This window comes from Micrasema longulum, unplaced genomic scaffold (genome assembly GCF_059751315.1).
Source record: "Micrasema longulum isolate JH-2025_06_02 unplaced genomic scaffold, ASM5975131v1 h1tg000365l, whole genome shotgun sequence".
NCBI lineage: Eukaryota > Metazoa > Arthropoda > Insecta > Trichoptera > Brachycentridae > Micrasema > Micrasema longulum.
In genome coordinates this window covers 29,718-46,454 of record NW_028277566.1, presented here as the reverse complement: position 1 = coordinate 46,454, position 16,737 = coordinate 29,718, and the positions used below count along the sequence as shown (strand labels likewise).

Sequence of the window (16,737 nt, the reverse complement as noted above, 5' to 3'; positions counted from 1 at the left end):
GGTGACGAACCAGCAAAACACGTGGTAACGCGTACGTTACAACTATGTTGCATTATTTTGACGAATAATCAATACAATACATAAAAATATTGATGATTGTGAAAGGAACAGAGATTTCCATAGGTTCAACACTAGAAATAAAGATATGTTAGATGTGCCCACTACTAAACTATAAGATTTTGAAAATACAAAATTAATTTTTGAAGAATGTATGTTTGTAAAATATTGGTTAAACTATTTTGAGAAATTTGTTTCGTGCCTATTGATTGTTTTAAATTTAGCAATATATTACTCGTCATAGGTATTTTACTACTTGCTGATTCAGTATAGTATTACAGGGGTAATTTAATTGAAAATGATGTAATGGATACACATAAAATTTCTATTGGTATTGAAAGAATGAGATAATGTTTTAAAAATTTATTTGTTAAAGACATCAAGTAATTCAAACATAAATATAAAATATAAAATAATAAATTAATAGAAAATGACAATATTTATTTTGTGAGAATAATTACAAAAATTAACAAAATAAATACCGCACCATTCTAAAAGATCACATTTTAGCATATAATTTGGATCTGTTTTAGTTTAAAAGAATTCAAGTTACTTTTTGCCTAATATTACAAAATATCATTTACGATAATGTATTTTGCAAAATTTAATCTCATTTCACAAAAAGATCTTTTATTTACAATGGTTTTAGACTAGAGGATTATAAAGTTCAGTTGGTACACGTGGATCATTAATGTAATTGAGATTAATGAGTTGTAAATATGAAGTTAGTATGTTTACTAGTTTAAAAGATATAAATCAATAATATACTGGTGCGTATAAAATGTAAACAACAACAAAAGTATTCCAGTGTAACAGCTACCTTTAACATTACCTTATTTTAAAATTTATATACTCTCAATATAAAACACTTTTTTGTACATACTTATATGTACTTCGTGGTAAAAATGACAAATTTTGAATAATAAATTAAAATAAATAAGTAGTATTCTTTCATAAATTACCTTACAAAATATATAAAACTCATCACAAACATTCTGCCATAATACTAGTTCAATCAGTAAAAAAATATTTTAGTGACATTTCTTTTATAACTGCCATGCAGTGTGGTCATTATTTATAACTAATCCCAAATGATTTAATTACTTCCAAAGATTCTGTGATTTCCACATTACAATAGCAAAATAATTTATACTTACATTAGATTTTAGTAAAATCGGGATAGTTAAAAAGCTATTTAATTTATAATGATGTACTGTAAAGTAATTAAATATTTATATTTGATATATAAAAAATATACACTATATTAGCTCGAAGATAACACTACCCCAAGTGTTACTTTTCATAACTTTAAATTTTATGCTATATTTTTTCATCTATAAGAAGTAAAATCATTAAAAATTTTGGGTATAAACTGTACCAATAAACAAAGAAATGTGTAGTCCATAGAATTATAATATCCAGAGGGCGCATAGAACCAAGTTTGAATACATCGCACTGTGTCCAAAAGTTTCCCAATTCCCCCATCGCTAGTTAGTTATAATATTATTTTTAAGTACACTTTTTTTAATTTTGACAGCTGCCAGCTAGTGTCAGATATCTATGGTAACGAGTTGCACTGAAATAAATAAATAATATTAATGAATATCTCTTTTTTTTTCAAATTGTTGGGGGCAATGTAATATTTGCTAAACTTGGATATAACTAGTATAGGAATAACGTGTCTAATTATTATATGTCAGTGATGTGCATAAAAAAATTACAAATTTCAAGCAATCGAAAGGGTTACTTTCGAGCTAACACAAATACATATTATATTTTCAGTATGTTGCAGTTCACCATGTTAAAATGCAATAATTTATTGTTTTACAAGCATAAATATTTCAATTAAATTAGTATGAAATCAATAGATAGAAACTTTCGAACTGGAAAACAAAATTATAACATAACCGGTAAATTTTATCAGTTACAAATCCATTTGCTCGAAATGTTAGATACTTAGTAAAATTCAAGTTTGACTATTTTACTCTGCTTCGTTCTTAAATAAAAGCATTTAAAGTATATTGAGTTTCTTAATATGTAAATATTTTTACATTAATTTAAAATTCCAATGCTAGATTTTGCATGCATAAACATGAAAATTGATTTCTTTAAGCTCAAGAAAGGGATTTAAAAAGGGTAGATACCTAAAAGAACATATTGTAATATAATTAATAAAACATTTTGAATGTCAATAAACTTCAGAATAATAAAGACACTGACGGCATAAGACATTAAAATTGCTACACATTATACAAAACATATAAACCCTAGGGTAATTCCTAACCAACAGTTTAGGATATTCCCTTACGATTATATATTCATTTTATAGTATATTCCCTTCCACCCTTAGAGTAGCATAATGATTGTTATAAACTTTGATTAAATCCCTTGAACGGCTGTTCAATGTTCAACATTATGTACTTTGGATATTTATATAAATCACTTATTAAAACAGAAAATGAGAATTCAGTTTGAGAATATAAAATTTTAAGTTTTGTTTTTTAATCATTCGGGTTAAGTGTATAGGAAAACATTTTTCAAGCTAATTCAAGATTTTGACAGGGTGTAACAAGCAGCATGTTATATCCCTTTTAGTACAGTACTGAATCATTGTATTTTGAGAAATATTCCGATACACTTATGAGTATAAACAGAAGTCTTTTAGACCATTTATCGCAGTAACATGAAGAAGACACTGCGAAGCACAGCAATATTCCGCAAAATGTTGTAATCAGAGTGCAGAATACAGCTCTTCATTGAGTTCCAAGCTTTTCTGTGAAGTCAAAAAATAAAATTATTAATAAGATTTAGAAATAGGTTCTGCTTTAAAATAATATTGAATCAAGCTCTGTTGTCTTTTCAGTGAGGCTTTGCAACGATGCAACTTAAATTCTTCCAAATGTATGTACAAACTGATTATCATTAAATGAATTGTATGTGCCACTGGAGAATTCACTGTATTTATTGTTTCAGATGCTCGGAATATTTTTCAAAATTATTGCGCTTAGAACCAAAGAATAAAAGTTATTTATGATAGAAAAATCCAATACATAATATATATTACATTTTTTGCATACAAGTATGCTTAGAATAGGGCAGGAAACACATTTTGAAAAAAAGTATTGCATATTTGATGCATCTTAGAGAAAATTATTGGTTTGGTTCTTTTTGAATAAAACATTTTTTTCTGACAGAAGTCGAGGGTTGTGCAAATATTTCAGTAATAGCAAAAAAACAAACCTTAGAAAACTTGCCTTGATGCCACTCAGGCCAGCTGTTAAAATATGAAAAACTATTAGAATCAACCAAAATAAAACAAAACTAATAATTAACACAATCATAAAAAAGCTGGGATATATATTAGTTAAATGATGCATAGGTTTATTAATTAAATACTTACATTTTAAAGCATGATACTGTTAGTTCGAAAATCTTGATTTAATAAATGAACATGAAAACAATAATAGGGAAATTTCACTTTTTTTTTAACAATTTAAAATCATAAGGGTCTATGAAATACTGTTAAAGAAAAAAAAATTTTTTTTGTTATTGTGGGCATTCAATAGAGATGATTGCTTGATTTATAAAATTACACATGTAAATCATATTGATAGTATAGTTTGACTAACGCAAATAGGCAAAAAGTGAGTTTTAGTATTAACTTCAGACATTAAAACATGTTATAAGCAGAAAAGCTAAAACCAATAACCCACTACTTCTGGATTAAGATTAGTCGGACTCCTCTATAGGAATATCATACTACCTCTATAGGTAGTATGATAATTCATGTTTATACATATTTACAAGATGCTTTGAGATAGGGCAGGCAAATATTTTACAATCTTCCAGACTAATTGCCACCATACGATTTGAAACTAAAATGTATTCTATATTACTAATAATGGTCAAGTTTTATTTGATATTTTTTTAGGAAAATTTTAAAAACAGCGAAATATAGAATTGAATGGATGTTGAAATGATGTGAAAACTAGCCAAATTGATTATGAATCTTCACCCAAAACTATTATTAAAGTAATTATCTACAGTATTCCGACAATATACATATCCACGTCATGCATAATTTATGTGATAGAGAATATGTGCAGATTTGTCTGAAGACTTGTTGGTCATATAGCAAAGATTTTTTGGTATTTTGTGTTCATAAAAAATAAGGAAAAATGTTGAATAAATAAAACAAAAATATCAGTCATAGAAATCTATTTAAAAAATAATATCACCAGCAAATTATTTCTGGTAGTAATTTATTACACCAGGAGGAACTCGGTTTGTATTAATCACAAAATTAACATAAAATAAACATTAGTATTATCACAAGGATGCATATACTTTAGAAAGTAATATAATTGACACTATTTATTCAATCTAATAAGAAAAGTAAACATTTATTTGCTTATTAAAACACAAATCAATTTCGAATAACTTAAAAGGAAAAACTCAGCACAATAAGTTGATTAATATATTACAACAGAGATGAAGAACATTTTATAGAAGGGAAGATAGAAGTCTGGGCATTTAAAGACCTGTCATTGGCTGGTTTTAGTGGCTACACTGCGTAACATTCACCATTCTGCCTATGTTTAAACATCTATATTCCTTTAATTCTTCCATCTGTTTGAGATCAAATATTATTAAAGAAAAAAAAATTGTTTTTAGTTTTGAAATTGTATTATTCAAATAATAACTAAAACGGGTTGCACTAAAGACAAAAAATAACTTTTATGTCAAGAACATAAAGCATTTAAACGTCAAAATAATTTATCCAAAATACTCAATGAACCATTATAAACATAAACATTATGTTTATGGTGTATTGATTAATGATTGGAAAAATTGACGAGAAAAAAAGAGATCAAAGAAGTTTTATAAAGATTCATTATACCCAAATTTGCAATAGTATGTTTGGTATGAATTACAGTAACACAACTTTGGAATGAGAAACCTTAATACTAGTTTTTTTAAAAGAGTATTTGTTAATTATGGCACTTTGTGAACTAACAATATCAAACTAGAATCTATTTAAAACACAAAATAATTGAAAATAATAAATGATTGAAATAAAAGAGTAACAATAGTAAATTTCAAATCTTTGCAAAGATAAATCACGTGTATCTTATATTGGCAAGATTTATGTTACAATCTTAGATTATATTATAATCTAAATAAAAATCTGAACAAAAACATTTTAAAAAGATTAAACATATTTTTTTTTGCATTTTTAACGCATCATAACAGAGTAAAATGTTTTTAGTACGCCAATCGACGGGCAATACAATAAAAAAATTAAACATCCTTTAACTCCAACTTATTTTCCCAATAACTAAAACTACTTATGTTTTATATCACTTTGGCTATGTTATAATTTGTGCTTCAAGTTTTGTCATTGTTATGCAGAATTATGACATTCTTGAAACAGTACAGTCTTGGACGCAGATATGACAAGTCAATGGCAGGATATCTGTAATACCCTTTACATAAACACTGAACTAAAACATAGAATGCTATCCTTACTACTAAACCAAGAAGGGGAGAATGTCAAGACTCCATTAGAAAGGGTGTTATTAGTAGTTAGCTGATAGCGACAGAAAGCTGTTAGTAAGTGACGTTGCAACCGTATTCCTGGATGTGGGAGTAGTAATCTCGGCGGTTATTGTTGTAGCGGAAGGTGGCAGGGGCGGGGAGGGGGTTCTGGTAGACAGGCTGGAACATTTTGTTGGTCAGGTCGGTGGGAGGGTGGGGTGTGAGAGAGAACCGCCGCAAGCGCGGGGCGGAGCTGGGGAATGTTACCTTGCGAGACATTTCGGGAGGCAAGAAGCACGTTGGGGGCAGTTTACTCAGCGGCGAAGCTGCATAATGCAAGAGCATCTCTGTTGAATAAGATAGCTTGCCTATAGATCGCTCCGCTGTAAAGAAAAACACACAACTAAGTAATTTTACATTTGTCCGAGGATGAATGTAAAATGCCCGAGGATGCGATATTCAGATATTTTCTAGGAGGCAGTGGACGAGGACGGCACGGAACTGGGAGGAGTGGAGGAGACGGAGGGAGATCCATGTCCTGCAGTGGACTAATATGGGCTAATTACGATGAACACCGGTAATAGTTGATACCGAATATATATTGTGCACATAATTAAGTTTAATGCACATTTTCCAAAATAATAAATCGCATAATGTTAAGTACAAAATAAATACGACTAACCTGGTTTTTTTTCACTAGAACTCAGTGATCGTGAGAATCGCATTCTACGTGACATTTCAGAGTTGCTCTCCTCTAGAAAAAAAAAAACCCTAGTTAAATTTATGAAGCAGTAAGCTCTTATGAACTATTATCTTTTTTTATAAACTTATTAATATGTATGCACGTATTTATAAAAATCCTCATAAAAGATTGATGAACAATGTTGTTAATATATTAAACTACTAAAAATAACATCAAATTTACAAAAATAAATTAAAACATACAACGACAATATAATAGAACATGCACTTGACACAGGAATAGTAAAATTGAATTAAAAATATGTTGCATTAACTGATTAAATTGTGTTTGTCGAACAAGGAATAAAAATACATATATTATTTTACTTTACACCATTTAATTTCCAGAGAATAGATAAGAGATAACCTGAAGAATTTTTCACAAATACGTCGTCATCAGATGGAGATGGCAATCCATTGTTATTCTTATACAGATCATTATTTCCATTATTCTCCTTAATGGGTACCATAGAAACTGAGCCCATGGATTGTTTTGGACCGAGTCTGAAGAAATCCCCAATTTCTCCAGATGGAAGTTCAGTTTCACTAAAGTTTTCGAATCGTTCGTCGAGCAGAACCTTGGCTTCCTACAACATTAAAAAATAAAAATTTGAAACATAAAATATCAAGTTACATCCAGTGTCAAACTATAAATATTTAGATATCGAAGTTGTGCTGTTAATAAAAGTGAGCTTTATTTTTTAAAAGTATTATTCATTTCTAATTTATTAGAATTACACTTTGATTCTGCCGTTTTTTTTTCCGAAATTCGAGGCCTTGTAAAAAAACTGGATATAAATTTATGATTAAATGTATTGTCCAACGCTGGCCGCTACTTCCATCCCATCTTCCGGGCAGCATACGAATCTCGCATTGAAAAAACTGGTCATCTTTTAAAGCGATCCACGAATTGATCCAATTTTTAACTTCTTCATAAGACTGGAAGCGCTGGTCAGCCAGGCCGTGAGACATTGATCGAAAAAAGTGATAGTCAGAGAAAGAAATGTCTGGAGAATATGACAGGTGTGGTACGACTTCCTATTTCAACATTTCCAAGTACGTCTTGACCAATTTCGCAACTTGAGGTCGAGTCATGCTACAAAATCACTTTATCGTGTCTTTCGTTGTATTGGGGATGTTTGTATTTCAATACTGGGCTCAGATGCATTAATTGCATTTGCTAACGATCGCCAGTGATTGTTTCAATCGGTTTTAACAGCTCATAATACACTACGTTGAGCTGGTCCCACCAACAGAACATGACATTAGAGCTGTTTGCAACCTTAGATCTTAATATTCGGTTTGGCCGTCGACGTGAAAGTATGGCTGGGAATTCTCCATGATTTTCTGCGCTTAGGGTTATCGTAATGGACTCATTTTTGGTGCCCAGTCCCAATGCGACAGAAATCTCTTCCGCCTTCGCCACCAATGCAAAGCCCTATGCACCATTAGGGAATGATGATGTAAAGTATTATTGATTGATAATAAATTCTCAAAGGATCGCTTTGGAGTTATTGGATTAGTAAATAAAACAAAAATACATTTTTAATCAGCAGTCAATTTTAACCATTCACATATTGCATAATTTTGTGAAATAAAATGGCAAAACAATGAATTTCAAAAAAGCCCAAACTGAGATAATCGCTTTAAAAATGTTTTGTGGAATTTAAAACAGAACTTTTCTATAGTTACACCGAGTTGCCAATTGGCTAGGAAGACTTATAAAGAAAAAAACTTAAATGATAGATCTCAGCGAGAAGAATATTTTGAGCCGTATTAAGGCAAACCGATGGACCTATAGATGCATCGTTTTGCCATCAGACGGGCGAGGTGCGGATTCAATGAGTAAAATAGTAAAATATCAAGTGACATTATAACAGCCAAAGACTGATTCGTAAAATAATAGAAATTAACAAATCAAATGCAATCAAAACAATTTAACCAAAATATACTGAGAGCTAAAATGCTAGTACCTAAATGAAAAATTTTACATGGAGAACTAAAACAGAATAAATGAGGTTATTTGAGCAGTATAACAACTTTCATTTATAAAAGTTGGTTGCGAATTATGCGAACATCCTTTGTACCCACAACCACTGTTTACTCCTACCACCAGTATCCTTTGATCATCCGCCACAATAAGACCTTGTGACGTGAATCGCGCGTTTATTTTGATGAATGTGTGCCGCATCATAGACTTTGTTACCACCGACCACCAGTGTTCAGCACCAGATCGGGGGCCTGTCCTAGTGTTGGTGCCGCTTGCAATTGACCAGTCGGACCACCGCAATTAATGATTCCATCAAGAACTAACCAGGTTAGTGGCATTAATTCCTAATCCATCTCATTCGTTGAGGTTGTGACTGATTGACATTGCATACCCCATATTGAGGATATTCACTTATTTCATTAAAATTAAAATACAGTCCACTCCGCTAAATAATATCGTAGAAGCCCTAGGGCTTCGCCCACCGCTATTTCTCGACCCGCATCCGCGTGGGAATTCGTTTTCACACCAAGTTTTATATTTATACATTATTCTACCATCTAGTTACTTGATCATTTAGAATAAACTGAAAATAATAAGAATTATAAATAATTAACTGTGGAATATTTTCCAAGTCTTACGTTTAAAATTTGAAGATTGTCTCCAATGAGTTTAATATAATGGTTAGGTCCAATAGACACCGTGTAACGGAACTCTCCCAAGACGTCGGTAGAGGATATTGAGTGCAGCAGGTGGTGCTGGCCCCCTTCCTCGGATCCCGAGGAGTTGAGGGACGAGCTGGAGCCGGCGGGAAGGACACCGGAACCATCATTACGCACGGGAGAAGCGTTTCGTCGAATCGTATCACCGATGAGATTTTTTGCATGACTGAAAACATATTGATTTAATCATAATTTTTTATTAGAATCCATTTAAAACATCATAATTTTATTGGTAGATATTATATTTTAAAATTTATGGATTACAATATAGTAAGAATGCTCTCGCTTATATTTGTGTCAGCATAATATGCTATTTTTGCCTAAAAACAATCAATTTAGTGAAGACATTTCATACTGATATAATTCACAAACTCATATTTAGCGATTATTCCTAATAAAATGTAAAAAATTCATAAGAAATATTGCATTTGAAAAACTCTTAGGTAAATCAAATACATAGTTTTTTAGTAGGTATATCTATTGGTATCTAGTATATATTAATAAATAAGAGGTAAAGTCAGTCATCCTAATGCAAAAATTATATTCTATTTTCAGAAAACATATTTTACTAACTTAACATTATCTTCATTAGGTCCAGTTATTTGTACCAATCTTTCTTTTGCTCCCGGGTTGACTGGAAATAAAACATTTACATTTAGGAATAATAATATTTGTAGATTTTAATATCCAAAAAGTGTGATCACAGATAAAATTATTATGATTGTTAGATGTTAGTAATATTATATTTAACGATACAATTGTGTCACCATATTCGATTTTGCTTATGTGAGCAGAAAAAAGTAGATTATTAAATGTGCAGATTTTCATATTATGATTTTGTTAAAAAAAAAATTTGCTATTAAAGAAAAATGAGGTGCTGTGTAAAATTATTAAAAAAAAAAGAAAAAACCACAACCAAATTGTAAATATGTATTACCATAATAATAGGTGAAATATTTTAGAAGTGAAAAAATCATTTTCATCAAATTCAATAACATGAATTTAATTACTTAACACTCCACTCAACAGCAATTACAATATTACTTTGGTGTAAAATGTTTTGACACCAGCTGATTTAATCCAAGTAAATGCCAAGCAAATGATCAGTTGTTAAGTAAGCTTTAAAATGTATTTATTTGTTAAAAGGTCATTTTGTTCTGATAACTATTTTAAAGTAGTCTCCGGCTGTGCCCACCAAACAAACACTTGCTGAGTATAGTCGAAGGTGAACTACAGAAACACAGGTTAGAAGAATAATTGCACTTATGAATGAAATCACGATGCGGTGATTGGGGCAGAGGAAGGGAAGCATTAGCGTTAGCATGCACCACACACGAAGGTGGTTGGTTTGGTTAACTCCTGCCACAGGCAAGTGTGTGTCGGTTTCCTACCTCTCTGAAATGAAATTATTGTATCGCTGAGTTCCTCAATCATGTGCACACGGCGACCCTTGATACCCATTACTGCAAAATAAAATGGGTTACACTAACTCCTGCAAAACAATCGCCAAAACAAAACAATAAAATATAATAACAGGAAAATATTTAAACGCTTAACCAAACTAGGTTATTTTATTTACTTATCTCCACCACGAAGGCAAGAAGACCATCTTACGCTTTGGATGCCAGTCCAGGGACTATAAAAATATTGAAGAGGAAAAACACTTAAGTAAATAAATACCGAGTGTCAAATTTGCCAGGAATCAAACCCAAAGTGTCTTGCCAGTGTAATAAAGCACTACCGCTATAGAGCACTGTCCATATGGACAGAAATCTGTCTAGGATTATCAATCACAAAGTTAGCTATAGTTTACAGCAGAACAACAGAACGCAGGTACTCAGGTCGAGAATCGCAAGCGCAGCGATGAAACTGTCTGTTACACGTCGGTTGTTAAATCAAAAACCAAATCAAAAATTTGCAATACTTTCAATAGTGCTAAAGGGCATCTCTACAGCTGAAGCGTATTATTACTCTGAGATGGTAGTAAAGTGCGCTAAACACATTACCATGATGCGGACACTTTTATATTTTTTTATACTCATATTTTTCGGTGAAAAAAAAAAGTAATTATAATATTTACAAATTGATTTTCTAATAGAGTAAGTTCAGCTCACCTTTTCCAGAATCAGCATTCCTTATTACCACCTCATCTTTGGAATAATTTTTCCCCGGAATTTTTGTCGGCTTGGGAAACTTGCCCGAGGTTTTGATGACCTCCCCGGGGGAGAGGAGCAGGGGCAGTGGAGCTTCCACAGTGGGGACGGGGGCAGGGACGGGAGCACCCAGGGCAGGAGGGGAGCCCAGGGGCAGGGCCAGTACCTCCATCCCCATCATCATATCGGCTGTAGCGAGAAGCGTTGGCTGGAATAAATTTTGTTATATAATTTATCAATAAACCAACATGGTGATGAAATTATTACATATTACATGAAATAATTTTATTACAACTATAATAAATCCTGCACCTTAGATCTAAAAAGGCCAATGTCGTAAATCACAGCTTTACGGGAGAGTAACATAATATGAACAAATATGCATGGATTGAGACGTGATCAAACAAAGACGGCATACTCAACTTTTTTTGTTTTGAGTAATAGCAATAATTTTTTTTTAGTACTATTCTCAGATGGCAAGGATAATTTATTATTTTAGTTAATAATTGTTGCCCAAAGTTTTATTTTAAGTTTATATTTTATTGTGATTAATCGGTAAATTATGGATTTATTTTTAATTTACTGTAAAAGGAGACTGCTATTGTTGTTGGGTAACTGAAAGCATTGAATAAAAAATTAATGATACTGCCATTTATGCTCCGAAACCTTTGCAGTTGTTAATAGTATTTTGGTTTCTCTATCATCGCCATAATATCTAGTTAGTTTCATTTCAGATCAATGGTGGAGATTGCCTTTTTTCTTTACTCAATTGTTTGGCTAAGTAAATAAATACATAATATTACACATTGACCACTATGAAAACATTAAAAATAAATTAAATCCAACACTGGCCTGTTTAGATGAAAGCCACAGAATAATAAACAATACCAACCAAAAGTATTTTTTTTAAACATGCTCACATATATGCCGGTTATTGCCGTCAAAATCGTGTCTCTCATTTAGGGAATGTCAGTCAAGACATTGGTAGTGAAAAGAGAGCTATAGCCTATGTCAGTGGTATTTGAATTGGCGATGAAAAAGAGCTTTAGCTACAATTGTGTTAACAATCTTGATCCCCAAATCCATAACGGGCTTTCTAATGAATGATGCAATGATAAATAAGTATCGCTAGATTCATTTTTGCCTTGAAAATAAAAACAAAACCGTCTCACTTCAGTCATACTTTTAGCCCCATATGTTGAAATAGAAACAATTTTATCGGGTTCAATATTATGCTTCTCCATGCATTTAATGAAAGCATTTGCAATATCCTCAATAATCCAAAAGGCAATAGTCCTAGAAGTTCTTTTTTAGGACCCGTAGACTAAATAAATCGAACCAAAAGCGAAACTTGCGCTGAGTGAGCCGCACTCAAGTGGCTAAAGAGCGGCATGCGGCTCGCAAGCCGTAGTTTGCCGACCACTGGACTATGTGAACCTGAAGTAATTATTTGGTAGGAGGAAATATTTTTTTCCTCTAAAAAACAGTCAGCAACGAAAGTGCTCTAATACTGGGACATACGTTAGTCAAATGAGTTTTACTGCAAACCATCAACTACGGTCCAATCGGAAGTGAAATAATAATAAAAAAAGAAGTTTTCACATGTGTCCGCATGAGTGCATCCTATGAGAAAAAAGTGCTCACGAATGTGTTAAAAGAATTAAGGTTTAATAGAATTCTCAGAGTACAGATCTTAATAACTACATATTTATAATATATAACTGCAATATAAAATGTCTAATTTAATAATATTGTTTTTTTTAACGGCCGAGCATGAAAAAGTTACAAGTGAAATTACCTCAGCATGAGTGACCCTATGTTTGTAGTACAGACTCATGTTATCAGTTTCTTGCCAGTTCTTGGCTCTTAATTCAATCAGTTCCAACAAGTGTAGCCTTGACCGTTTGTCCAAATTCTCATCTTGAGAGCCATTACGGAACAAGATGAAAAATTTATCTAGCAAATCTTTGTACATGGACTCCAACTGGGCGCCATGGCTCTTCAGATGCTGGTACATCAACGCAACGTTTGATTGGAAACATCTGTCGTAGTTGCCCAGCGATATCTCACACGCTACTGTCTGTGTCAGGACTATCAAGTCATCCACTGTAAAAAGAGAAATGTCCATCCAAACATTTTAATAATACAAATAATAATGTTATTATTTAAATTTCAAGTACTAGTTATAGGTTACCACAAAGATAGAGAACATTCTTAGGGAAGGAATATGGAAATAAATGTTCTAGGAAGAAGCATATTTTTTTTTTAAATTTCAGGCGTTTCCTAGTAGGTACATTAATTCTTTTACTTCACAATAATGAACAAATGGATTTTTTTTCAAAATAAACATGTTTAAATGTAGGCAGGATGGTAAATGTTGAACAGTATGCAATGTGATTACTTTTATCAGCAGGTCACAAGCCCTGTAAATGCCTAAACTATCCTATCGAGAAGGTCAAAATATTATCCATCTTTGTTGTAATATGTATATGTCGCCGCACAATAGTTAAATCAGCCACTCAATTGGGCGGTTAGGCTGTTCATAATATGCCGACATTCAATTGAAGGACACTTATCCAAAATGTTGAAAGCAACGTTTGACAAAAGGGCTGAATGTCGCATAGCCTTTTTAATTTTAATACAACAATAATAGTTTTATTAATTTTGTTATGTGAAGTTAAGTTAGGTTAGGTTAGGTTAGGTTAGGATAGGTAAGGTTAAGTTTAATAATAAATAAAATTATAATAAATAAAATTATAATAAATAAAATTATTATTAAACTTAACCCCACCTATCCCAACATAACTCGGAGGCTTTAGGTTCGGCCGTTTCCAAAGGGCTAGCTTTTAATCAACTAACACGTCGAGCATTGAGCTATCATAATTGATTCAACAAATGAATTAACCATTCAATTGAATGCTGGCATTTAATTAATAGCCTAGTCACCCAATTGCATGGCTGATTCAACTCTACTAGCTAAAAACCAGCAGCCAAAAAATTAATCAATTTAAAGATAATCATCATTCCAGGGAGCGGTCTCCCTCGTTGGAGCACAGTGTCAACAAACAACACCAGCTGCCAGCTCCCATGCATCCACCCAAGAAAAGATGCCAAAGACACATAACACCGCATGAAAACAAAAAAGCTTTTGCAGCAAAACTGAGAATCACAGATCTAAAAGAGTCAAACATTCCTAAAATATAATCATATCCGCACCAATGTAAAGGGCACCCCACTGGTACACCAAATGCATAATATCATAATCATCAGTTACATCAAGCTACCTACATTTGGTTTGAAGTTTGTAAGAACACATTTCAATTGAAAATCAACAGTACATTTTTCATAAAATTTATATTTGAAGCACTAACTTTGTGGTTATTCATTAAAATTAAAACATATTAAAAGTGGTTATAAAACAAAGCGTTTTTATTTTAACTTCAAGGGTATTTTTCTGTCAAAATATTGGTAATCAACAGTAAAATTTATTTTATTCATTGTACATATCGACAGCTTAATCCGCAAACAAGACAACTCCAGTAAACCAAACTATATAGGAGCAGCATAAAACTTAATTTTATACCTCTAAGTACATGTAGTTTTTTATTGTTGTTTCCTCATATTCTTATGTTCAAAATCATTATTAATACCAATATTGTCATTTTGTCAAATGATGTATAAGAAAGTAATAGAATCTGTTAGCGCAATGAAGGCAATTTGACAAAAAAACTGAGTTATCTTGTTTGCGGATTAAGACAAATCAAACTAAATTTGTAAAATGTATTCCCCGGCACAGGTTTTCCCAGTGAGGAAAATATTTTTGATTCAATCATAATAATGTATTCTAGAGCAATATTAAATACATTAAATAATGAAGGCAAGGCGAAAAAGTCTTCTGTTTCAGGTGCCAGATCAGGGTCAATAAAATATTGCGGCGTAAAGCCGAAATTCACCAGGAGTCAAACCTGGATCTTAAGCATGGTAGGCGAGAATAGGCGGACCGTCGCAATGAGGCAATTTCAATATCATTTTCTCGGATTTTTACCTGAGAGTAGTCATCAAGTCGGAAACCCTCATCGAGGATTCTGATTCTATTTCACACAAGTCTACTATTTGTCCGCCCAGACACAGATAAAGTAGGCTTTGCCGAATTCCCTGATCCGGACAATACCGTGACAAAACCAAAATTAAATTCATATTTCACGGCAATCTTGTCGGGAATCAAACCAGCGACCTCACACATGGTAAAGTGGCTAAAAACGCTTACCTACATTACAAGAGCAACAGAGTATTTACTTTAAATGTATAGTATTTCAAAAAACATAAAAAATCTGTAATTTATTTCGTGTGTTCAGCTTTTTTTTTTGAGTAAAATGTTAAATTAAAAATGTTAAAAACAAGGCAAATTACATAGGTAAATATTTGCTAAAAGGATCCGGTCTTTTAAGTTCACATAGGGTGGTTTTACAAAATAAATCATGATAGTGTGCTAGAAGAGACGCTGCTGACATAAATGAATAAACTGCGGAAGAAAGTATTTATTTAAATTATTAATTTGATATATTTACCAGTATTAATTTTCAGATCTGTAACTGAATTCCGGGAATGAATGGAACTAGATGACTTTAATGGTCTGGGTACCTCAAGTTTCTTCACCACGCGTGTCATTTTTGTGGTCGACATTGCTTCGCCTGCTGCCTGCAAATTGAATCCAACAAATGAATGTGGATTTTCAAAATAAGAAATAACAAATCGTAAAATAGCGCGAATACGTAATTGAGAATGATAAAAGGTAAACACCAGCGTGTCATAAGCATGAATAATATTTAAATTGGTAACAATCGAAATGTGCCGGGCTACATGCAGAAATTATGCATTTTCTTCAATGTAAAACAAAAATACTGAAAAAAGAACCTATAAAGTGAAAGGAAGTCTGAAAAATTTCTAATGACAAAATCAGCGTTAGAAAACTAATTCAATATATTTTATTCTGAAAATATTAACTTAAACTATCTTTAAGAGGATGAAGAAATCTGAGTCACACCTAATATAAAAATAATTAAAATAACAAGAAAAAGTTTTCTAAAACCATACCTCTCGCTACGCCATAAAACAAAATGTATGACAAGACAAGACACTCCGACAACGGAGACAACACACCTACTTGCACCTACTCTTTTCATATGGGAATAGGGCTGCGCTAATGCGAAAATCGGTTTCTTATCTGTTTCCAACAAGATGGAGACTTTTTCGGGAAATGGAAACAATAAAATACGAAGATGGTGAATTGAGAATAAGAATTCGAAAAAAAACCACACATACAAAAGATTTGAACGAATACAATGCGTTGTTGACCTCACTCAATTTATTTTTTCAACGTTAAATGTTCATATAAATTAGTACCTATAACGTGTTATAATGTGTACTTTAGAAACAATTTTTTTTTTTAAGAAAAAAACATAAATTTCCAATTATTTCTTAAATGCTGATTATCAATAACATTGAAAGCTCCACCCATTTATCTGGATCCGCTTTGAAG

At 32.0% G+C, this 16,737-nt stretch overlaps 1 protein-coding gene across 7 annotated transcripts; it reads right to left on the bottom strand.

Moving 5' to 3' along the window:
- Positions 1-1,563: 1,563 nt before the first annotated feature.
- mxt (Eukaryotic translation initiation factor mextil) lies at positions 1,564-16,383 on the bottom strand. Of its 7 annotated transcripts, XR_015822152.1 has the most exons (13): positions 16,293-16,373; positions 15,767-15,896; positions 12,997-13,304; positions 11,160-11,406; positions 10,437-10,508; positions 9,619-9,679; positions 8,965-9,211; positions 6,704-6,923; positions 6,278-6,349; positions 5,863-5,978; positions 3,298-3,331; positions 2,725-2,830; positions 1,564-1,633 (listed from the first exon to the last, which is right to left on the bottom strand). XR_015822152.1 is itself a non-coding variant. In XM_088225476.1 (12 exons), the coding sequence occupies exons 2-11, from the start codon at positions 15,879-15,881 to the stop codon at positions 3,323-3,325; spliced, it is 1,467 nt and encodes a 488-aa protein (XP_088081602.1). In that variant the 5' UTR covers positions 15,882-15,896; positions 16,293-16,373; the 3' UTR covers positions 1,700-2,830; positions 3,298-3,322. The 7 variants fall into 7 exon arrangements, 5 of the variants coding, with proteins under 5 accessions (XP_088081601.1, XP_088081602.1, XP_088081600.1 ...); XR_015822151.1 differs by lacking the exon at positions 3,298-3,331; XM_088225476.1 differs by lacking the exon at positions 1,564-1,633 and having other exon boundaries at positions 1,700-2,830.
- Between the last annotated feature and the right edge of the window lie 354 nt (positions 16,384-16,737).